Consider the following 25,643-nt stretch of genomic DNA (forward strand, 5'->3'; position numbering starts at 1 on the left):
ATGGAAACACCAAAGACGCTTTAATATTTACATGTTTTATTAGAAAAGGGTTTGGTTACATTTATAGACAGAAAACAAATTATTGTTATATAGCTCAACACGTTTAGTATTATTGTTTAAACCTAATTTTCTTGATGTTTTGCGAGTACCATGCTTTAACATGCCTCAGAGAAAAACACTATTTTGTGAAGTAGCTAACATAGCATAATCAGATGAAGCTTTATTTTTAGTAACAGTAATACAGCATTTTCTCCATCATACGTTTTAAAATGAATTTCATGTCATTTATCAACACAAGCCATCCAGCATTTAATCTGATATTGTAAAATCGATCTATCTTACTGCAGTGTGTAACAGTGTCTCACAGCAGCCGCCGAGCGAATGCACAGAGTAACGTTATAACATCATTTTCAACACTCTCAAATGTGTCTAATATGATAAACAGAGCTGCGTTACCTCATACTCATGACCGGAAGAAGCTTAAGCGGCGACTGCAGCATAATAAAAGTTTCGCTGCTCGCGAGGCATGTATTGCACTCGTCTCTCATTAGCAATCTTTACAGCGGCCTCATTCAATGAAACAAACGCAGCGCCAGTTCCATTTTTTCCGTAAGTAGAATAGGGAAGGCATAGGACATATGCCATATATATGAAAGAATACGAAAGTGTGGTTTTGGCGAACCACTTGGAAGGTGATCAGTTGTTTATGTAAAGCATATACATTTACATTTTTTCGAAAATGACTGATGGTTTCTCTAGATAAGACTCTTATTCCTCGTCTGGTATCATTTAAAGCTCTTTGAAGCTGAACTGAAACTGTAATTTTGACCTTCAAACGTCTGGAGTCCAGTGAAGTCCACTTTAAGGAGAAAAATCCTGGAATGTTTTCATCAAAAACCTTCATTTCTTTTATACTGAAAGACATGGACATCTTGGATGACATGGGAGTGAGTAAATTATCAGGACAATTTTATTTGAAAGTGAACTAATCCTTTAAGACATTACTCTTTACAAATAAATGTGAATCGAATTGGATATTTTTACTGAAATTTTAATGCAAACCAGCTGGTTTTTTTTTTTTTCATAATGTTACAGTTGGAATTGTTAGTAGTAAATATGATAGGATAGAAAGACTTAAACTGTTACTTATTTGATCTAATTTCTTCCTACTTAAAAAAGGGTCTGGTTTGCGCATCAAATTGCCTCGCTCTGGGTCCTTCATGGTACTGTAGCGAAATTGTACAGGTTTAATCAATTTATGGGTTAAATATGAATATAATAAATCATAAAGCTTTATGATTAATTATGATACATATGTCGACCCAAGAGAGTTAATGAGAGGTAGCAAGAGCTTTAAAACGAGACCAAACTCGACAGATCAGAAAAGCATATAAAAGTAGTTATGGTTTACAGACAATAGTATCATTAGAAATTATATTAGCACAACTACAATCCAAGCTAAGCTTATACACTGGGAATAACTATATGCAATTTGACGTATAACGATGGTTACATTTAGGCATAATTATATTTTACACATACAGTCTGGCTGTATACAGTTTGGTGATCCTTTTGAAGTCTCCAGTTTCTGACAGAGTAACAAAAATGCCAAAGTGTCTGATTCTCCTAGACCGGCCGGTGCCGATCCGTGATTTACAAACACAGTTCAGCAGGCTAAAAGCTTTCTGAAAATTCCAAAGTTGATTGACTACGCCGGATCTATCCAGACGCTACGGTACTACATATCAGGAATGACCCAGATGCCATTCAGGTGATTTAGCTATGGTTTCTGACTGTCGAACAGTGATCTTAAGGCTCTGAATAACATAGAGTTCATGTACCTATCATCCATGTTCATAGTCATAATGGTTCCATCACTTGTGAAGGCATACTGCCTTCTCCACTCTTCTGGCTTTTCTGGACTTCCTGCACGGCCCAAACAAGCAGCCAGGTGCACAGTAGCTGTTTTATTAAAGATCATGAGCATAAATGATGTCACAAATATGAATATGTACAGGGGGATCTCTCCAAATGCATTTACCAAAAGTTGTGGGACAACATAAGGAATAATAACACGGTCTTCTATTTCCATACTTCTACTCTCCCAAAGCCAGTCAAAAAAGGCCCATGCTCCTTCTTCAGGGGTTACAGGGGATAGAAGGATCCCTGGGATGTCGTGGAGAGATCTTCGCATGCTATTCCAGCGATCTGGCAAAGGGTTTGGCTCATAGTAAAGCTCATTGCTTGTATTGTAAAACTCTCTGTCTGTCACTTGAATGTTCCCCTGAGCAATTCCAAATGCAGTGTTGGAATCAATTTTGCAGTTCCACGGAGAGTAAAGAATGGTGTCTCTGATGTTAGGTGTGGGCACCAGGCCACCTGCTGGCATAAATTGGTCAACAATTGAGCCATGAGCCACAAACACGATGTCTATGTGACCTCCATCAGGTGTACTCAAATCTGGAAGAATGCAACTTAATCTCTCAAGGGAAAATCGTAGAAGATTCACAAATTCAATCTGATGAGTTAATTCCCGAAGCCAGGAGACAACTTCATTGTCTGTACATGTTCCCATGATATACGCCATTATGTTCTGTCCATTTTCAGTCAGGCTGAGAGAATATTCCCCCAAGTTCTTGATGAGGTTCTTCATTCGGAACAATTTTTGAATGATTTCCCTGTAATGAGAAAAGTTGTATTGTGCATCAGTCAGTTACCTTCAGACCTTCATTATTGCTTATGTTTTCAATATTGCAGTACTGTACAATCTCAAATACAAGACATATAAATTAGTCTAAAATAAAAATGTGTAGAAAATAAAATATACTGCATTGCATCCAACTGTTCCTTTAGCTTTTGTCGGCCTTCCAGTATTTCCCTGGCTGAATCCCGTAAGAGCTTGCTGGCCTCCGTGACCCGATTGCCTTTTACTAATTCTTCACACGTCATAATCAGGTCGTACACACATACGCCTAAACCAATCGCACTGGGTACCTAGAAAGAAAGTCACAATCACAAAATCATTGTCTAACATATGAGGGCAATGCAGTAAATATTTATATTTCAAAGACACAATTTTCTTAAAATGGAATGCTTGAGAAAAGAAAGCTGATACCCTTGATCCTGCTTTAATAGGCTCTTTAATGCCAATGCATCCAATGTTCTCCACCATTTCTTTGGCAGATACCTTCAGGCTACTCGTGATCTCAGGGGAACTAATGAGGTTCAGAGCTTGGCAAATAAAGTGTGAGGCCTTGGCTGGAGCCACTCCACCTGGTGTCATGTGACGATAGAATGTGGCTCTGTTGAACCCTCTGAGAAAGTCCAGGGATACGTGAGTTTTATTCCTTCTGGTCAGAGCACACATCAGTTGAGAGGTCACCTCACACTCCAACTCATCAGCATGATCCCCGAGCTTTGCTCCTCCACACCTGTCCTTCAGATCTTGCAGTTGCTTCTGAATGCTCGTCCCAACCTTCTTATCTTCTTTAATTAATTCAATAGCTTTTTTAAAGGTCCTCCTGGAGTTAGCTTCGTTTACCACTCCAGTAATGATGCTGACAATGCCTGCTGCAACAGCCAATAGAGGGAGGGCCAGACCTTCTGTAAAGATACTGATAAACACTGCAGATGTTAAGCCCGCAGCTGTAGTTACAGCCAGAATGGGGGTGCTGCCCTGATGAACATTTTCCAGCTCTTGCACCAGTTCCAACAGCTCTTCTGCACATTTCTTTCGGTTCTCCATCCAGCGGAAGAGTGACTCAAATAAAAGATCTGCTGCCTCCATGATTGGAGCAGGAACTGAAAGAGAAAATGACGTATATTTCTTCAAATGGCACAGTGTATCTTCTAAAGACTACAGTAATGCATGCTTGATGTCATTTAATTCTACAGGTTGTAGATTATGCTCTGGGATTGGGATGGGCATTTTTCCAAAATACTGTATTCGAATATTTGGGCTCGTAAAAAAACGAAAATTTGAATATTAGTGTTAAATATTTTCTTATTTCTTGGGCTTCACTTTCTGACTTTCTCTGTGTCTTGGGATTTTTCCATTGTGCAGCTCATGTGCCTACCTAGACAAAACAACAAGTAGTAGTCCTTGGACACACTGACACTCTCACACGTAACCAGAAGTTGAAGACACACACACATTTACGCACATACATTTCTTATTTGTTATTATATTTTGTGAAATGCCATACATGGTAAGGTTTACATGGTAAGTCATATGATTGGATGCTCAAGCCATCCTGGAGATTGTTGTTTAACCTATGTCTATAAATATGACCCTTCTTCCTGAATAAATCTGAGAATGCTTTGTACCACACTTGATCAGTGTCTGCTTGGTCATTCTCCCGAGATCTCGCGCTGCTGCTGCCACACATCACAGGGGTTGAGGCGCCTGTTTCTTAACTGATGACTGGAATTACAAATATTCTACCTATTACTGAGATTTTGATCTAACAGTTTGGGGGCTCGTCCGGGATATTCCCAAGAAATAAAACCTGCGCGGGGACACCCCAATGGATTTCCAATTAGGAAGATTTGTCTGGAAGGGTACTGTTTAAACGCACAGCTACCTGGCAAATATTTTGGTAATCCCTCCGGTGCGAGGAAGATCCGTGCAGATCCGCTCTGACGGATATCCGTTTAGATCCGCTCTGACGGAAAATAAAGTGTTGATGGGAATATTCCGGTTGACAAATTAATAAAATTGGCTGAATAATTACAATTAAAGAATTATAAAAAGACCCCTTCGGTGTGGTGTGGAAAATTAAAAATCAAATCAAGTGAAGGATGGGTCAAAAGATATCAAGACCAATTCAAGATGAGACACCCCGAAATTGGATGTTTAGAAATAATTGTGGATATTGGACTGAACCCTATTTATCAAATTTAGAGGGGTGGACTCAAATACAAGAAATACAAGAGGAGAAATACAATTGGATCCTTTCCCCAAAGAAGGCTCTTTTAAGCCAGGGGCTATGGAAAGTGCAAATTCGATGATTAATGGGGGCTGGGGAGACCCAGAGTGGAATGATAAGTACATGAAAAAGTCGTACAGTAAATGGAAAGAAATGAAAACAAATTGGGATAACGGTCCGGAGAGGCCAAAATTTAAAAAAGGAAAAAAGGGGTATCCATATCAGCCCTATGCCTCAACATCCCCTTCAAATATTTGTCAATATAAGGCGCCTAAAGACAGAGATAATTGATGTGTCCTTCTCTGAAAACTGAAAATGATAAAATGACTGGAAAAGGGAAAGGAAGGCGAGAGAAATGTCATTATTGTGGCAAACCTGGTAATTGGGCAAAAGAGTGCAGGAAACGAAATGATGGGGAAAGACGCAGACAGGGAGAAACAGACAAAAAGGAGAATTAAAAACTCCAACCAAGAGTAACAAATACCAAACAGAATGGAATGGACTCCCCAATAGGGATGCCTAAGGAGTGAAGGAACCCCAAGTACTTCTGCTCACTCTAAAATATAAAAAAACAAAACTGATTTGCCAAATTTTGAATTGAATGTAGATGGTAAAAAATATTGCCTGTGGTCACAAGTGATGGTCAACATTTTATGAAAATGATTTTGATAATGATTTTTCTTTTTCTTCCCTTCTGTGCTGGTGGTGTCCACTGAGCCACACCCTCATCCTACTGTGTGAAGCTGAGAGTGAGGGAGAAGAGATAGCGTCACTGAAATGAGTAAATCCAAAACTGCGTTACTGAAAACAAAAACACCGGTCTATGTAAAACAATACCCTCTTTCTCCAGAAGGGCATTGAACCAGTGATTGAAAATTTGTTAAAACATGCATTATTATTAAGACGCACTCACCATATAACACACCTTGTAATCCTATTCTCAAAGCAGATGGACAAAGTTGGCGACTGACACAAGATTTGAGAAAGATCAAAGATCTGATCTTTCACCAGTGGTACTGGATGTGGTAACTATAATAAATTCAATATCCTACACATAAATTCTATACTGTCCTTTATATATATGTTCTGATTTTTTTTCAGCATACTGATATCTGAAGAGGTGCAGCCATTATTTTCATTTATGTACAAACAACAACAATTTACATGGACACGTCTTCCTCAGGGCTATGTTGACTCGCCTGCTGTGTTCTCTGCAATCGTGCACAAAACCCTCAGCAACATCAAGCTCCCACCAACTACGCTCATCTCAGCCACAACAACAGAGAACTGAACAGGCCTCCGTCATTGTCTGCTTCAAGAAAGAAAGTACAGTGGGTGAGACCACAAGTCTGTTATCTGGGACACATTATCTCAGAAGGCCATTGACACCAAGCCTCACCACAACAAGTCATCAAGTTGACTGTTGAAATGAACTACAAAAAAGACTTCCACCTTTACGTGCACGAGAGCGGGGGCATTGCAGCGGGGATACTGGCCCAGGAACACGGTACAAGTTATCGCCCTTTGGCGTATTTTTCCAAAACATTAGACAACATTACACAAGGTCTGCCTTCGAGCAGTGGCTGCTGCTGCCCTGATGGTATGAGATGCTGAAAAAAAACCAGTACACATCCACTGACGTTACACACCTCACATCAGGTAAATGCAATTTTACATAATTTTAATACACATGATGGCACAGTGCAACTACAAATTCAATGATTAAGCCAACATCTGTGCCACACACTGCTGTCATTGCTTTGAGAGAGTTTCTTGGTACTGCTGACCAAACCACTGACAGCACTGATGAGGTACCTGATTGTTGGAAATCAATTGAAACTGAAACTGCTTGTAGGACCGATCTGTTAGATACGGCCCTAGAAGAGGGGGATAGTCTATATGTTGATGGTTCATGTTCTAAACCATCAGATGGTTTATAGTTATGCAGAAAAACATTACCATACACATCAGCACAGGCAGTGGAACTTGTTAATAAAATTGTCAAAATGTATACTAATTCTAAGTTCACATTCTGATTTGATAGTAGATTTAATTAATGTAGTCAAGGTTAGGGGACATGCAGCAGGAGATTAAGAGGAAGCAAGTAAGTAATCAATTGGCCAAAGTCGACACTTGTGTTGCTTATACGTCACTATCATGGTCTCTCGCACAAGTGCTGCTAAGACAGCTCAGGCAATTAATGCTTTATCTGTGCAAAAAACTAACATCCATTGACAGATTCACAAAGTGGCCAGAAGCTTTCCTATGTGCGAGGGAGAATGCAAAAAATGCAAAGAAATTATACCCAGATTTGGGATACCAAGTGTCATTTAAAATGATTATGGAACACCTTTTACATCCAAAGTAACACAATTATTGGCTAAAACTTTAACTATTGATTGATTTAACAGAACGATCAAAGATATATTAACTAAAGCGTGTTTAGAGACGGAAAAAATTGGATGACTGTATTGCAAGCTGTTTTAGCTGAAATACGAATGACACCATCCTCAACTACTAAAATGTTTCCTTTTGAAATTCTGATGGGTAGGCCTTTCCCGACACCATTGGTCAAAGGCCGCGCTGGCGTTTTTCTTCTTTAGGTGAAATGGAGGATCCTGGATGACTATGTCACGGAGCTGGTCGAAAAATGTAATTCTATTAATGGGGATTTTTCACTAACTCTTCCTCTCCCCTCAGAGAAACCAACACACAAGTTTGTGCAGGTGCTGATGAGGAGTCTGAAACCAGTCAAGATCGGAGAGCCAAAATATCTGGGGCCAGCCATGGTGATTGCAGTGACAAGGATGGGAGTGCTGACTGACCTGCAGCCGCAATTGATGCACGCGAGTAGACTGAAGGCTGCCCCGTGCCAAGGGGGATGTTCAGATTGATTAGGAGAGTAAACATATGGCCGGAAAGGAGCTAAACACACAGCGTTATGTCCATATGCGATCTGACTAATTAATCTGGACCAACATAACAACGTCAACGACCATTGAAGGAGAGAGCAGTTCAGCAGTGTTGGAGAAAACTTTGACTGCAGAATGGGACTTGTAACAATAACTTTGAACTCGGCTATGCCTGCTGCCATGACATGGACACATGGATGACACCAAGGACTCTTTGATTTGTCATGCCATAGACAGCGTCTGGTCCGTTGTCCCTCTAACTTACAATGCTGCCAAAACAATCAACATGAACTGTGTAAAAAGGACAATGGTTCTCTAACTGGGCGACATACTTTAATTTGTTGTTTCCTATTCTACTGTTTACTGATGATTTTACTGCTTTTATGTTTGGCTCCATGCATATTACAATCCATACAGGGAATGATTAAAACAAGTCTTGTAATATGTGATTATGATTATGTCTTTAGATTTTGCTTGCTATTATTTGAAAAACAAATTGATCAATTTTCTTTAAAGGGAAGCACTAAATCATAAATGATTTAAAGTGGCCATTGTTAAATATTTTCTTAGTTCTTGGGCTTCACTTTCTGACTTTCTCTGTGTCTTGGGATTTTTCCATTGTGCATACATTTCTTATTTGTTATTATATTTTGTGAAATGCCATACATGGTAAGGTTTACATGGTAAGTCATATGATTGGATGCTCAAGCCATCCTGGAGATTGTTGTTTAACCTATGTTTATAAATATGACCTTCCTGAATAAATCTGAGAATGCTTTGTACCACACTTGAACGAGAAACGAGAAAAACACTAATAAAGCACATAGCATCAGTTATCGTACAAAATGTACATAATACACTCGAGTTAGTATATGGTTATTGTGTTCATATTGTTTCACATGTTCATGTTGAGAAAAACAATAACATCCACATGCTCGGGTGAGAAAACGAGCCGCGCTGACGGAACAAAGATAAGGATAATATAACGCTAAGTTTCTAACAGCAGCACTTTGTGTTTTTCTCCCTTGACGAAACTTAAAGGAAGCATATGTCTCAAAATCATTTTGCTATCGCATAAGTTATCTTATTGGATCACGTGGGCGTACGGCTGTGCTTACCTGTCGTGAATGCAGTAATGGACAGCTGTCTTTCCTCATTCGACAGGTGTTTTGATTTCATGTACTTTCTCACTATGGTGGTGATATTATTATAATTCGCTTTCATTAAATCATTTGGTCAAAAGTAATTTGTAAGATCATTTTCATTAGGGATGCACCGATACTAGTATCGGTATCAGGCCCAATACCAAGCTCATGTACTTGTACTCGAAAAAATACCCCCAATACCAAAGACCGATACCTCACGTGACGTGACTGACAGAATGATCTGTGCACAGAGAAACTGGCGACAGCAGCAGAAACAATGTAATCCTCAGAGGTGTGGAAATACTTCAGAATTAATGATGACAACTCGCACATTGCGAACTGAGAGAGAAATTAATAAATGTGTAGGTATCAGTATCAGCGAGTACCAGGAAAAAAGTATCGGTACTCGTACTCCGTCCTTAAAAAAATGGTATCGGTTCATCCCTAATTTTCATCCAAGAAATTCCAAACTTCATGAGGCAGATGGCAACCTTGTGATAATCAAAGAAAATAAACTTGTTAAATACGCTCCACAGCGCCATCTGGTGCATTTAGTTATAACTGCGAGATTTAGTGGTTTATCATGGATTCACTGCATTTACGGCCAGCAAAGCAATGTAGTAAAATTCGAATAGTATTTTTATTTTTCGAATATTAATTAGAGGTCAAATATTCGACTATTTGTCCTACCACACACCCCTACCACATAGACCCAAAATCATTCACAATTTGCAAAATGCTCTATGTGACGAGCAGGGCGTATCCGGTGTGCGTCAGCTCCGCGTTGTGCTGGTCTCGAATCTCTCACGGAGGAGCTACGGAAGCATAAAAGAGGGAGCGGCGACAATTAAACATGATTACTTGTTTTAATTTCTGTTTGATATTAAAGGTACAATCTGTGATATTTTTTTCCGCTAGAGGTCGCTAGAAGCCTATTCAAAACAAAGGCGTAGTTTGATGACGCCAAGTTTTAGAGCGGAAACTTGGGACATGTGGTCTCCATCTCAACGGACGGTGCAAAAGAATAGGGATTGGAGTCTGGAAGAACTCATGTTCGTGGATGCGATTATTAACGTTACTGTAGTATGAAGCAGAGCAGGACCGAGTGTTGCGGGAGCTGAACGAGGAGCTGGAGCGATTGATCAACACACGCCTCACGAGCAGCGGGACTTTTATTATGACACAGTCGCCGGCGCCGCTTCCGCTTTTCCGGTCATGAGTTTACGGGAGCTGTCCTTGTCGACAGAACCAGCGGCAGATGGTAAACAGTAATTATTCGCTCCCTGTGCTTCCGTCTCCTTTTCTCTCATCTCGTCTGTCCGTGCTGCATCCACCGACCGCCAGGGGGCGAAGGAGTATTGTGCCATCCACGAGCGTCCAGTACCATCGCATTTGTTTATTTTATATATTAAATCTGTTTAAATGTTCGCCGGTTCCCGCCTGCTTCCCGTATCAACTAACGTTACACTTTACAACCAGAGTACTGTACTCAGACAACAACTGGCAGAGTCTAATTAGGAAATTAGGAATGTAATTAGGAAAAGTAAACTAGTTTACAGATGCTTGAATGAAGATTTAAAAAAATATACTGTGATGTGTGAAAATCCAAGTGAAGTCCTGAAGATTCTTGAAGTTGATCTAAAAAAAAAAAAAAAAAAAACCCTGACTGTATCAGCAGACCAGATATGTTAGTGAATACTTAAAGTCTTAATCAAGTACTTAACCCTCAGGGGTCTGAGGATTTTTGGACCCTGGAGAAGTTTTGACATGCCCTGACATTTGTGCTTTTTTTCAGTTGTTCATAAACATATTAAAGGAAAAAGTGTCATTACACTGTATTCAGCACAAACTAGGCTACAATAATATGTGAGGAACATGTATGTACATGTTTAGTATATTTGAAGGAATAACGTTTATGCGTGGTTATTGAAAAAACAAAAAACTTAAGTCACTGAAATAAAGCCAAAAAATATATATTAAATCTTTGTTCACAAGACTTCTGGGTATTTGAGGTTGTAGACTAGAGTTTTTGCTTCAAAATTAGTTAAAAATGATGCTGCCTGCTTGTTCATATAAAACAATAGAGAGATTTAAATTTTCTAAAACATCTTTGGTCAAGAAACACAGTATGCGTGGAGGCGTGAATCATCATGAATAATGGATGATTCTCACCTGAGAAGACAAAAGAATCACATAATAATGACCTGAAATGACTTGCATAATAATGAGCTCTTTCAGTCAGGTAGGCTGTGAAAAAACCTGTGAGACATTGATCATGTCTCAAGCTCATGGTGTATATCAAACATACAGAAAATTGAAGTGAAATATTATTACAATTTAAAATAATGGTATTCTATTATATACTTTAAAATATAATGTATTTCTGTGATGCAAAGTGTCTGAACAATTATGTTACCTCTATGGCATTTCATATAGGCTTTTAGCTTAAAAGCATGCACATTTGGAGAAATATTGATGGATTCTCATATGTTTGTCAATTTTCTATACAGAGGAGTAATATTCAGGATTTATTGTCATTACTATGAGTGCTGGATACTGTGTTTTCAATTCATACTTGCAGCCGGAAGGCGCTTTGTGCACCTTTTGTCTACAAATGCCTGAGCACTAAAGAAGAATAGGCAATCCAGGAACTAACCGAACTAACAGAGGAAAGAGATCGCTAACTATGGCTATTCAAAACACTTTTCAAGACAATAAATACACGATTGAGACGATGTATGCATGTATTGACTGAATTTGCGTCTGAATAGCGCTGGCTCCGTGGGCGTGGCCGCATTAGCGGATAATGAGCTGAATCACGGTCTTCTGACATGGCTCTCTTTTCATAGAGATTACATAAACACAGAATATTTGTTTTCGATTTGACTTACACGATTTAAAACCTGACATTTCAACTTTTTTTTTAGACATAAGTGTAATTTTTTTGTGATTAGTATTCACTAAGTTACAGTTCATTTTCTGAGAACTATCAGATTGGAATTCAAGAGATCACGCATCATGTTAGTTTTCTTTATTTTACAAAAAGCACAACATTTTGTTTTTACTCTGAGTGTATACAAATGAAAGAAGATATTCAACAGATTAAAATGGTGTATAGCTCTTAATTGTATGTGCAACATTGACAGAGTATTTTGAGTCTCTTTCACACTGGTTAGAAAAAAAAATGCGGTGATCACGCCGGCGTAACCGCTGACCCCAGAGTGTTAATCAAGTTTTTAATGTTGATATGTCTAAGTAGTGTTTTTAATAAGCTTTAAGACAAACCATGTGCAAATTCATAAGTTAGCACCATTGCTCAGTATTTTATGTTTGAAACTGCAGTAAACCAAAAACCCGCGGTTTGAAATCGGTGGTGTTTGTGACGTCACAGACTACCTTGTAACCAATCACAACAATGTGCCGACGGGCTTTAGCATATCATTAACTGTGACTGCTCTGAAGCAGGAAAGTCTCAAGAGAAGCCAGGTTATCCTGGTATATTTTCTGTTGATATGAAAAATTGTGTAGATTTATCAATATAGCAAGTCTACTACCATGTTATGATGAACTATAAGCCTTTCTCCACTGACGTTCTGAGTTGTTCAAAGCGTTTGTAACAATACTGATTGTTAGAAGGCAGCTATCTAAATTCACAAGTTTACACGTACATTGCCACTGTCGCCTCTGGCTTGCTTTGTTGAATATCAAGTGTCCCAAACCAAGTTTTTGATCGGCCTGCATTGACACCATTGTATATGAACTGAACTGAGTTGGACGATGACATCACTGTTTTCTCCAGTGCTGATATATAGATAAATTACCTAAATTATTAAAGGTGCCGTAGAAGCAGCCCAATAAGGACACTGATTCCATTGTGAGACACGTACGGTGCATTTAGCAGAAATCATTTTATGATATGCATAGAAATGGCTACATCCATAAGACAGCGCAAGCTCCACTTTGACTTTTTTTTACTCGCACCATCTTTGGGAAAAAGCAGAGCAAATTATTTTGGTATAGAGGCTGAAAGCAATACAAGATTCAGCCAATGACAGATACTGATAAAACAATACTGAACCAAAGCTCGATTTAATTTAACTGTCATCACTTCATTTTTAAATTGTTTACACGCAGGTGACTATGTTACCATAGAATAAATTGTTACTGTAGAATAAATAGGCTAATAACGGTTAAAATGTAACAAACCGGCACACATAGGCTATTATAAACGCGGTGACGCGCGCTGCATAGAAACAGCTGCTGTCGCGCCTCTGGAAAGCTGAGTTTAAAATAAAAACATATAATGTATTTTCAATAATACATTTTTCAAATTATATATAGGCATTCACAACAGATATGACTATTTCCAGACCAAAGTAGTGTCTGGAAATAAAACGAAATATTCTGGCACCTTTGATTGGGTGGGCCAGTGCCGCCCTGGCCCTTCTGTAGCCTCGCCACTGCCCTAATGTGTATTTGGTTTCTTTGATTTCAAGCTGTTCGCCGCTTATGACCGTCAAATGCTTTTAAATATTCAAATCTCTGCTGATGAGCTGTTTAACCAAGTTCAGAGAAGCCCATATTACTCTCCCCATCCCTTGCTGGAGTCTTTACCTGCATGTTTGCGCTGAACTCCATGCTTCTTACCTGGGAAAAGACGTCGCAAAAGACGGGAAAAATGGAGAGGCTTTGCCGTCAGGCTCAATCTCCTATTGGTATCAAAAAGAGAGTATAATCAGCTGACCCAACACCGCTCGCCTCGTCTGCGTGGTGTGCGTGCGTGTGTGTGTACGTGTGCGTGCTTGTGCGCGTGCACGCTGCGACTGACGGCCAGGGTTTGGTCTCTGGGACTTTCGGTTTCACTGGTCAGTTATATGAATTTTCATGAGATTTTTCCGCATGGGCGTTCCGCGTGAAAATTATTTAGAAAATGATTATTTAGAAAAAGCTAATTAGGTTTTAATGACGATAACAACTACAACTGTGTTTGTTCTACACTTTATTGTTTGTTTGTTTTCATTGTGTGCGTTTGTCTTGATTTGGTTACAGACATGATTACAGATATTCACAGTAAGTACAGCTGTAACTTCATTTCAGTTACCCTCCCTGGTGGATATTCATATCTTGTGTGTCTTTAAACTGTCTTTTTTTAGTTGTCATTCTGTACAAATGTTGTCAACCTGATTCTGTATCCTAATAAACTCTTTGTAACTTACACTGGTGTGATTATTACATCACCATTCATTTACCTATAGGCTATAACATGAAATAGACAATGTTGCACCCATTCCTATCTTTTGCAGTGTATGTTTGTATAAATATTAGTCACACGGGAAATGTTGCTATAATAAAGCATTAACTCAATGAAGGCAGCTCATGACATGATGTGGAATCAAACACAAGAGATAATAGTTTATTAAAACAGGGCCTTTAAGCACACTGTACAAATGAAAACAGCCTGTAAGAAAAACATTGTTGGTGGTACCAGCCACTGCAGCCCTTATATTCAGGGGATGATAATGCCATCGTGAATATACGAGCGCACTCTACAAGATCATGTAAGATTAGCACACATTTTAAAACCATATTTTCAAGTCTACTCTTAAACAAAGACATAATTTTATAATATATGGTGAACAATACTATTATTTCTTATCTCTAATCTGGCCCTCTTCGTTTAGGAGTCACACTTGCCTTCTTTCCGGTCAAAAGTGACGGAAGCCTTGAAATTTAACTTTTTTGTTTTTCAGGAAAACCAGTGTAATATATTTTTGTTCAATAATATTTTTTGATTATTGTATAAAATTTTGAGGGTACTCCGCAATATTTATACAAATTTAATTAGCTATTTTTGCCCATTGAAAATAATACACAATTTTTTTTTAAATATATTTTTAAATTATTTTTCAATTAAAACAGTGTTCCATGTTAAAATAGAGACAAGGCGCTCATTAGTTTGAGAGAACAAAGATATACATCTGGTACATATATGTTTTCTTCTTCTTCTCCTCTATTAGTTTGGTGGAGTAACATTGCTGGATAAAAGTAAACTGGAACTCTATGCACATGCATGAGTGTTAGCAACGTGCGCTAGCCGTTTCTTCTTGTTTTTCTAGCTATAGCATGGTGAATCAAATACTGAAGCGGGCAGAGGTAAAATGCAGCAAAAGGTAAGGATTTAAAACAGCACAACATTTTTTCAAAGGATCATGTTTTTCTGAGCTTCTTTGCCAGGCAAAATACAGCAGCTACACAGAATAGATGCTAGAGCCTTTTTAAGTGAACTCCTGCCTTGTGGAAGCATAATATGCTATTGTATTGTCATTGTGTTTGTTTTTAACCGTCACGGGACCCTTCGTTTACTGTTTAACCCCTTTATGCATCAAAGAAACCACGACAGTCATTTCAGGTAAGTAATAACTATGCATACGATATGTCGAGTCGTGCTTTATAGAGAAGAGAAATGAGCATTATAATGGTGACTGGTTCAACGAATTTTGTTTGGGAACTTGATCAATATGACACTTCATTGATACAAAATGAATATGACAAACATACATCCTTGTGTTGTGGCCATTCAATGTGTTGTCATGACCTGAAGTTCATATGTTCTCAAGGCCACAAGTTTAGTGTAACATAATCTATCTGACCATATAGTAACATGCTTTTCATTTGTTTCTATAGTAACTGTCATTAGTTAATTTGGTTTCAGTTGTGTTTGATTAATTAGTCTCGTTTCTATTAACTAATTAAGTTGTGCCTTGTCTCTATTCTCTGTTTGGTGTTACGATTATGTTAAGGTGTGTCACTCTGCCTGTTTAGTGGATTGTGTTGTCTTTGAGGGATTTCTTAAACTTGGAATTGCATTTATATTCAATGTTGCAATAGTCTTTTTCTGTCTGCCGGCACACACACCCATTCAAAGATGAGGAAACATTTAAGGACAGACTTTAATGATGAATGCTTGGAAAACAAGAATAAAAAGAAATGCTAGCTGTCACAAGAACTGATGAAGACTAAGGGCTTATAAGCATGAACAAACGAAGTGTTTGCCGCAAACACGAGACACAACCACACATAGAACGATAAACACAAGACATAAAACACAAGACTTTAATACACTGACAAACGAGGTGGGTAATGGAACACTGCTGATAGTGATGATGAAAGTGATCAGTAACTATGGTGACAAACTAGTGGCGGGAAATGGTGCAAAACAGGAATTCAAACAGGGTGAAATGGTGACAATTAATTATCTCCCTTTATGACTATCCCATGTTGCTAAAGTCATACAGGTTTGTTTACACATTACTCAACACATGACATGGCCATGAAATTGTGGGATCGTCAGCTCAGCTCCCTAACTTGTGAGCTTGTGAATCAGTATGAATCCGGGCACTTGTAAGAACAGTAAAAGACACTGGCTCACGCATTCTGACTCAGATGATTCTATATTATATTTCTGGCGACAAAACAATGTCATTATTTTATAACTCAACTACTGGTATTCATGAACAGCAGCATTTTCTTGTTACATATACGTGCATCAATTCAGGGATAAACATGTTATATTATATTATATTAATTACCTGTTTAGTGATTAATGTTTATGCAGAAATAAAATAACAGAATGGTTTGTATTGAAAAACATCTATCTCATGTCATTATGTGTAGTGAGTTGGCTCATGTGATCGACGTTTCACGCTTCAGAACTTCTGTTAAGGGAATTAAAGGGGTATTATACAGTAATTTTACTGTAATAAGAAACAGTAAAAAAAGTTACTGTGATTTGATTTACAGTTATTATTTTGATACTGTGTTTATTATTACAGTGTTAGTTTTCACTGCTACGCTGACGATACTCAGCTCTATATTTCCTCGCGCCCTGACGAAACCTACAAATTCACAAAACTAACAGAATGCATAGCTGACATTAAAAACTGGATGACAAGAAATTTCTTATTATTAAATTCAGAAAAAACTGATATCCTAATCTTTGGACCAAAAACCTCCTCACAAAAAAACCTTGAATACTCTCTAACACTTGACGGGTGCTCCATTAAACCTTCGTCCTCAGTTAGGAACCTGGGTGTGCTCTTTGATACCAATCTTTCATTTGAAAGTCATGTTTCTAGTATCTGTAAAACCGCCTTCTTCCATCTAAAAAATATATCTAAATTACGGCATATGCTCTCAATGACAAATGCGGAACAGTTGGTTCATGCATTCATGACCTCAAGACTAGATTACTGTAACGCTCTACTGGGTGGTTGTTCTGCTCGGCTTTTAAACAAACTACAGTTGGTCCAAAATGCGGCAGCTAGAGTTCTTACTAGAACCAGAAAGTATGACCATATTAGCCCAGTTCTGTCAACATTACATTGGCTCCCTATTAAACATCGTATAGATTTTAAAATCTTGCTACTTACTTATAAAGCTCTAAATGGTTTAGCTCCCCAGTACCTAAGTGAGCTCTTAATGCATTATAGTCCTTCACGTTTATTGCGATCTCAGAATTTAGGCCAGTTGATAATACCCAGAATATCAAAATCAACTGAAGGCGGCAGATCCTTTTCCTATTTAGCACCTAAACTCTGGAACAATCTTCCTAGCATTGTTCGGGAAGCAGACACACTCTGTCAGTTTAAATCTAGACTAAAAACACATCTCTTTGCTCTTGCATACACATAACACATTATCAATACATTAACATTTTTCAAATCCGTTAAAGGATTGTTACGCTGCAATAATTAGGTCGGCCGGAACAGAGAACATTTCCTATAACACTAGATATACCTGTACATCAGAATAAGAATGGCATCTACGCTAATATCTGTCTCTCTGCTTATCCTGAGGTTTGCCGGGTGCTGGATCCAGGCCGTATCCAGATCAGATGGAGAACCTGTGTCTGGACCTGACTACAACGTAGCCCAGGAGACAATGGGCCTACAGACCCAGTTCTGGCTGCATCTATAATTCAGATTTTTAATCCCTGTATCCGCTTACATATATTTATATATAATCGATTTTTAATCTCTATAATTAAAATGTATAATTCAGATTTTTATCTCCATATACATTTACATATATATATCTTCCAAGGGTTTTTTTCCCTCCTAGGACTTTTTTCCCAGTGCTAGCACGCTGGGTTTTTCTCCTAGGGGGTTTTTTCCACCCCTGGAAGTCAGCCGACATTGGCTTAATGTAGCACCATCTTGTATATGTTACATATTACCACGCTTGTTTGTACAGTTTATTTTAACCACTTCCCTTTTTTTCTGTGCTTCTAATATGTAAAGCTGCTTTGAAACAATTACCAATTGTAAAAGCGCTATATAAATAAATTTGACTTGACTTGACTTGAGTAAAATTACTGTATAATAAAAAACAGTGACAAAATAGTTACTGTGATTACATTCACAGAATGCATACACTCTAAAAAATGCTGGGTTAAACCCAAGATGGGTTGAAAATGGACAAACCCAGCGATTGGGTTGGTTTAACCCAGCGGTTGGGTTAAATGTTTGCCCAACCTGCTGGGCAGTTTTATTTAAACCAACTATTATTTAAAAAATTGCTATATGGCTAGCTTAAAATGAACCCAAAATAGTTGGGAAATTAAAAACCAGATGCAATTAGAGACAACAATAATAGACAAAAGGTGAATGTTTATTAATAAGCTTTAATTTTTTATTAATATAAATTTAATAGTTTATTAATATAAATTTATTAATAAGCAATTTAATAAATGTTTATTGTTTAATAATTATTAATTGAACATTAATAAATGTTCATTTCCAGCATACTTTGGGTTAATTTTAATTAAGCAATACAGTAATTTTTAAACAATAGTTGAGTTAAATAAAACTACCCAGCAGGTGCGGCAAACATTTAACCCAACCGCTGGGTTAAAACAACCCAATTGCTGGGTTTGTCCATTTTCAACCCAACTTGCCAGCAAGTTACTGTGCATTTTACAGTGTTCTTCTTACAGTGCATGATAAGCCAAGTGAGATAAATCCTGGGAGTGATAAACTTGATGGGCATGATGTTCAGAACTGGTGTTTCCTGAGATTGCTACCAGTGTTAATAGGAAATGAAATAAGGGACCCAGTTGATAATGATGTGTTAACCTGTTTTGCAGCTCCAACAGTTGGTAGAGTTTACTTGTGGATCTGACATTTCTGCTGGACATATCGCCTACTTAAAGGTAATGATTGAGGACTACATGTATTTTCGAAATAAACTATTTCCTGACCAAATGTCATTTTAATACCCTCAGAGACCCTAAAGGGACCTTCCATCTCACTTCCCAATATTCCAGCCCAAATCATCACCACCAGCATTTGATAATCTCCATTCAGTTTCACACAATATTGTTTTCATGCCTTTTGCACAACATTGCACCATTTCATGCTTTTCATCTTCAGAAAGATCTTTCTTCCTCCTATATTGCATGAGAACTGTGACTTGTTTAATAATGTGGAACAACCTCTAAGTAGGGTTTCCATAGACCTGGCAAATTATTTTGTCTGAGATCGATACCAGTTATCTAAAAAGACATGGATGAATAAACAAACAAACATTTTCTTAGAAAAACAAACATTTATTCTACTGAAATCTTACTGTTATGTCACTTCATAATAATTTGGATCGGGTGTAGAGAGTAGGCAGAAACAGCTATAAACTCCAGCAAAATAATTTTTACAATTTTAAGCAGATCTACAGCCCTTCATCTACAGATCAAGCATTATAATGGGAATATGTCAAAGAGGGGAGAGTTTTACTGTGCTGACTGTCGTAATCGTAATCGTAAGAGTTTCCGAGAACTTTAATTTAACGGTGTAAATGTTCTTCTGGCCCTCACATTAAGCTATGAAATGGCTTCAAATGACTTTGAAAATATTGCATGAAAAATGAATTGGTGCTTGTCTATTTCTTTTGGTACAAAAAACGCGATCAGGCGATTATTTAATTATCGCGACAGAATTAATTATCGGAACAAGAGGTAAACACACAATAATGGAGACACAGGCAGGGATCATGAGAGTTAGCAAAATTTCAATTTAATGAATTCTTGAAATCATTTTAAAGCAAGCAATTTTTTTGACATTCTGTTATGAACACACACATGGCAACATGTCATTTATTTTTTCGGACGTTGCGCAGGTTCTGGACATTTCGGCTCATCTTTCACTGGTGTGCACAGATTCACAGATGTTTTGAGTTCTGCTACTTCCTGATTACCATAGGTGCCGTTAACAGAGGTCATGCGTTGGCCTATATCATTGCTCTTGTAATGTCGGATGAGCTCACCAAAGCACAGGACTTGAACCATAGAAGTTTTGCTTAAAATATCAATGGTGCAAGAATGTTTTACTGGAACCTGTATCTCCATACTCAACGACTGCAGGACCTTATTAACAGTGGCTATCGTTTCAGATTTTGAGCGACTCTGGTCATATTTTCCACTTATTTTTCCACTCGCTTGAACTACAGTTGGAATTCCACCAGAGGCTGATACTTCTAGCGCCCCTCCGGCTGTATGCGTGATCCCCTTTAGAAAAGATTTTGTTTTGTCGCTGCCTTCATCCAACTTCACCACATATTTGGCTGGATCGCAGTTCCTGTTTTCAGCTATGATCTGTTTTATCACTTCTAACTTGCCTAGACTTTTCCCTCCCTGGTTTTCGCAATGATCAATTTGAAAATGCTGCCCAGTTATGTCATAGTTTACAGTGAGAACTTGCATTTCTTTTTTTAAATTTCCTTGGGTCTTAAAAGTGATGTTATTTTTATCTATAGCAATGTAGTGACTTTTACAAATCCATATTGGGTAAAAAGGAATCTGTCTCTTCTTTATGTCTGACCATTTTTTCCACTCTAAATTTTCAAATTGATCTTTATTCACAAGATATGATCGTACTCCATTATTAGCAGCTTGGCTCAATGATTCTGTACTTTTAACTGCCTTTAACGACAATGTATTACATCCCCCAAATCCAAGAATGTAATAATCTTCATTGCCATGAGGAACTGGAGCTACATCTTCAGGTGGATCTTTTGATACAACAAACTCCAAGTTATGGTTGAAGTCAAGAACAATCTGGTCCTCCTCATCTTCCACAGCTGAAGAACTGCCGGGCAATCCACGAGCGTGACGCTGATGGTGACTAGAAGAGTCTGCAAGACAAATCCAAAAGAAATACCCAAACCCAAGACTGATTACTTATTGATTATTAACAACAATTATGAATAAGTTTAGCTTCACACATGGATTAGTTTAGGAGTTGTTGAAACACCAGAACTGAAGGTGATCATACCAGTGCTTTCAATGCTAGAAAGATCCTCTGGATTCACCCCAGCATTCAGCAGACGGATCTGTAGCAGAGCAAAGATGATGATCACGCTGAAACCCATCATCACCGTCCGTCACAATATCTGTGAAGTGATGAGAAGACGAGACTGATGTACTTACATTGTTATTAACTCTTTCTCCACCAGCATTTTTGATCATTTTCACAAAAGTTTCGTGGCCCCAAGAATATTTTGTAACTTAGTTACGTGTTTAAAATACAACATTTGAGAAACTGTATTTCATTACAGTTACATTTTAAATGGGTGGTAATTAAATTACAGTTACATTTGAAAAGTATTTTAAGTGATTACTTTGAATTTCATTTAAACATTAATGTAAACTGAGATAATTAATGTCAAATAATGGGGTAATTCGTGTAAAAAGCAATTGGTGATTCTCTGACTCTGACAGTCTGCAAAAGCATCCGTTACATTTCTGCTCAAGTTTAATTTCTCTTGCAGAATATGTAACATTTTAATCATTTTAACCAAATAAGAGGGATCATAAAACTTGCAAGTTAATTTTATTTAGTACTGTCCTGAATAAGCTATTTCACGTAAAATACATATGCTTACATATATTCCACAAGACAAAATGACTGAATTTATAAAAATTGCCCCAATCGAAAATGTATGTACCCTTGAATCTGAACTGTCTGTCATTACCTCAATGATCCACGACAGTTTTCATGTTTTTAGTTGTTTGTGAGTCCCTTGTAACTGTAAAAAATGGTAATTGCAACTTTTTATCTCACAATTCTGACTTTGTTCCTTACAATTGCAAGTTTTCATCTTACAGTTAAGAACTTTTTTTCTCAGAATTGTGAGATAGAAACTCGTAAATTCAAATTATAAAGTCAGAATTGCATGATTAAAAACTTGCAATTCAGACTTTTTCTAGCAACTGCGAGAAATCTCACAATTTGGACTTCTTTTCTTGCAATTTTGACATTTTACTGGGAAATTGCGAGTTTATATCTCAGAATTCTGACTTTATAACTCACAATTGCAACTAAAAAAAGTCAGAATTCTGAGAAAAACTTGCAATTACCTTTTTTTTTTGTGTGTGTGTGTGTGTGTGTGTGTGTGTTACATGCATATTATTATTCCAAAGTATGTATTTAAATTAAGTTACAAAACTTGGGTAATCTAATGGAATACATAACAAAATACTTTTTAAAGCATGTATTTTGTAATCTGCAGTGAAATACATTTTAAATGTAACCTATCCAGCCCTGGTTATATGAACATCAAAGAAAGAAGGGAGCTTCTGCTTTTAAACAAAAAGAATCATTTATATCACACACTTGAAAGAACGTTTCTACTATAAAATGAGAAACGAGACACACGTGTCTTACCTGTGAACGATCACCTGTAAATGTAGAGCGGATGAGATTTCGAAGATGTTCTTCAGAGCTCTCTGACAGCGTCCAGCACATGCACTCGTATATATCACAGCCCTGATGCAAATACAGCTGTGCACATTATCATACTGATCAGAGTTTACAGTTTTTTTGCTAACAAGCCACATTTTCAAAACTCAAACTGTGTCTGTGTTCAAATGACTTTGCCCAAACTGTTTCATTGCTTTCACACAAAATGCATTCAATGAGCACATTTTCCAAAATCCATGAACACTTTTGCCATACTTTACATCATGTGCAAAACACTATATATTTGCAGAACATTTCTCAAATGCAAACACTGCTTTCAAAACTGATGAAAGCACAGAATCAGATCAGAATGATGGCAAACTCATTACTGCATGAATTATATTGAAATATGAAATACTGAAATATAAAATCTTAGCAGAATATTTGCATTGAAATGAAATAATAATTACAAACACAACTACTGTAATTGCATATTTGTGCATAAAAATAAACTCGGTCACTAAAAACGTTAAAGCTATCCCATTACTTTATATCACTTTTTCCTTTTAACATGGTAAAGGGCTCACATACTGCCCATTTTTGCTAATTTTGGCCTTCATAAACATAATTGTTTTTGCATAAACAAATGGAGGAGACATTGTGAAATTGTGTATTTCAGATGCCGTCACATGCCACGACCTGAGAATGAAGGACTTAAAGACTTCATGGATTGTGAAGATATTTCACTGGAACTTGGTCTTTGTTACATCTATATCATGTTCACTGGTAATTGTTATTTATTAATTTATTCAGCTAATAACTGTTGTTAGAGCGCTGTCATTTTTGCTACAATTTGCCATGCCAATAAAAATGAGTACCTAACTGACACAACATGCTGATTTTTTAATGTAAAACCCAAATAGAGGCAACAATATATTATAAGACCAGGCAGATAGAGGAGTAAAATAATATTAATAAATAATATATAAAAAATTATATTAATATTCATTAATATGAAGATACTAATATTCTAATATTGATGAAAATAAACTATTATTTATAACACCATTAAGGTCCAATACAGCACTTTCAAAGCATGGTTCTTTATGGGTTTTATTTTGCACCAAAAAGATGTCTTTAAGATGCAGGAATATATTTTTGAAATGTATTATAGGTGCAGAACAGACAATTGATGGAGACGTGTCCAAATCCTCTTTCACACACAGTTTATTTCAGTGTAGAAATAAAGATGTTTATCTCTGCCTCTCTATCATAAATGTTTTCATATCAACATGCAAAGTGATGAATTTGAATTCTACGTGCAGCTGCACTGCCCGTTATATCACTGTAATTCCCGTTATCTTGGCACTGGTAGAATTTTCAGCAACTTCTCCTTAACTTAGCTGGTGAGTTACATAGACGTTCAATACTCTCCTTGTACTATGCTATCATAAAAAAATGTGTGTTAAAACAAAACAGGTTTAAAGTTCATTGTAGGAGCTGATAAAGCAGCTGTCAGTTATATGGCTGACATCTGAAAGAGCTGAAATAACTGAGGAAGTACAGGAATGCAAGTTTGTATGTCTTTTAAAGGATTAGTTCACTTTCAAATTAAAATCTCCTGATAATTTACTCACCCTCAGTGTTGTAAATATCTACTCTATCTAATACTTCAAATCTCAAGGTTAAATCAGAAGATTCTTTGTAAAAATGTTTCTTTAACAGATGCCAAACACAGTATATAGCTCCACTGTGGTTTTTAAAGCAGAACTAAGTAACTTTTTTATCTTCATCAATAGTTTTCTAAGTCCTTACGATGGTTAATTGACTTGTAGTGGTGTGTTTGAGGCGTGCACTAACCCCCTCTGGCACGTCTGCACCGACCCGACACTGCATTGATGGAAATAAACTATTATTCATAACACCATTAAGGTCCAATACAGCACTTTCAAAGCAGCTGCACCGACCCGACACAATCTCGCTTCATGTTCACGTTCACGCAAGAGTGACAAAATGCTTTGCAGTAATTCAAAAACAATGTATATATTATGACTTTATAAGACAATTTTGAAATTGACCCACCTCCATTGAGATTTCTTGTACTGTATTTGCAAAACTAATAGATTTGGGTTAAAACAACCATATTTAATCAATGCAATTTTAGTAATTTTTTTCCCCTGCACATTCCTCAATCACATTCACACAGCACACAACTTACTGCAGGGCTATTGAGGACACACCCCCTGCATGCACTGTGCATTCTCCCAGTCCATAACATGCACATTCGATCAAAAATACAGAAAAAAACAGTAATATTGTGAAACATAACCACAATTTAAAATAATGTTTTTTTCTATTTTGATATACATAAAAATATAATTTATTTCTGTGATAAAAGCTGAATTTTCAGCATAATTTCTCCAGTCTTCAGTGTCACATGATCCTTCAGAAATCATTCTGATATGCTGATTTGATACTCCATTATCAATTTTGGAAACAGCTGTGTTGCTTAATATTTTTTATAACCTGTGATACTTTTTTAGGATTCTTTGATGAATAAAAAAAATAATAATTAAAGAACAGCATTTATTTAAAATAGAAATCTTTTATAACAATATACACTACTGTTCAAAATTTGGGGGTCAGTAATGTTTTTTCTTTTTTGAAAGAAATTAATACTTTTATTCAAAAAGGATGTGTGAAATTGATAAAAAGTGATATTAAAGTGATATTATTAGAAAAGATTTCTATTTTGATTAAATTCTGGACTTTTTATTAATCAGTAAATCCTGAAAATAATATTACAGGTTCCAAAAAATATTCAGCAGCACAACTGTTTCCAATATTGATAATAACGGGCCATTGAATTCTTACACTCGAGGTGTAACTCTTTGGCCGCATCACCACTTCGAGTGAGCATTATTTTCT

The 25,643-nt window shown here is 37.1% G+C and overlaps 1 protein-coding gene across 2 annotated transcripts; it reads right to left on the reverse strand.

The window, feature by feature from the left end:
- Positions 1 to 705: 705 nt before the first annotated feature.
- Positions 706 to 13,766, reverse strand: LOC137019049 (uncharacterized). 2 transcript variants are annotated; one of them, XM_067384045.1, is made up of 4 exons: positions 13,633 to 13,766; positions 3,116 to 3,801; positions 2,828 to 2,994; positions 706 to 2,678 (listed from the first exon to the last, which is right to left on the reverse strand). In XM_067384045.1, exons 2-4 carry the CDS (start codon positions 3,785 to 3,787, stop codon positions 1,781 to 1,783), a joined length of 1,737 nt encoding a protein of 578 aa, XP_067240146.1. In that variant the 5' UTR covers positions 3,788 to 3,801; positions 13,633 to 13,766; the 3' UTR covers positions 706 to 1,780. The 2 variants fall into 2 exon arrangements, with proteins under 2 accessions (XP_067240146.1, XP_067240137.1); XM_067384036.1 differs by having other exon boundaries at positions 13,600 to 13,734.
- Positions 13,767 to 25,643: the final 11,877 nt, after the last annotated feature.

Source organism: Chanodichthys erythropterus, chromosome 1, assembly GCF_024489055.1.
Source record: "Chanodichthys erythropterus isolate Z2021 chromosome 1, ASM2448905v1, whole genome shotgun sequence".
Taxonomy (NCBI): domain Eukaryota; kingdom Metazoa; phylum Chordata; class Actinopteri; order Cypriniformes; family Xenocyprididae; genus Chanodichthys; species Chanodichthys erythropterus.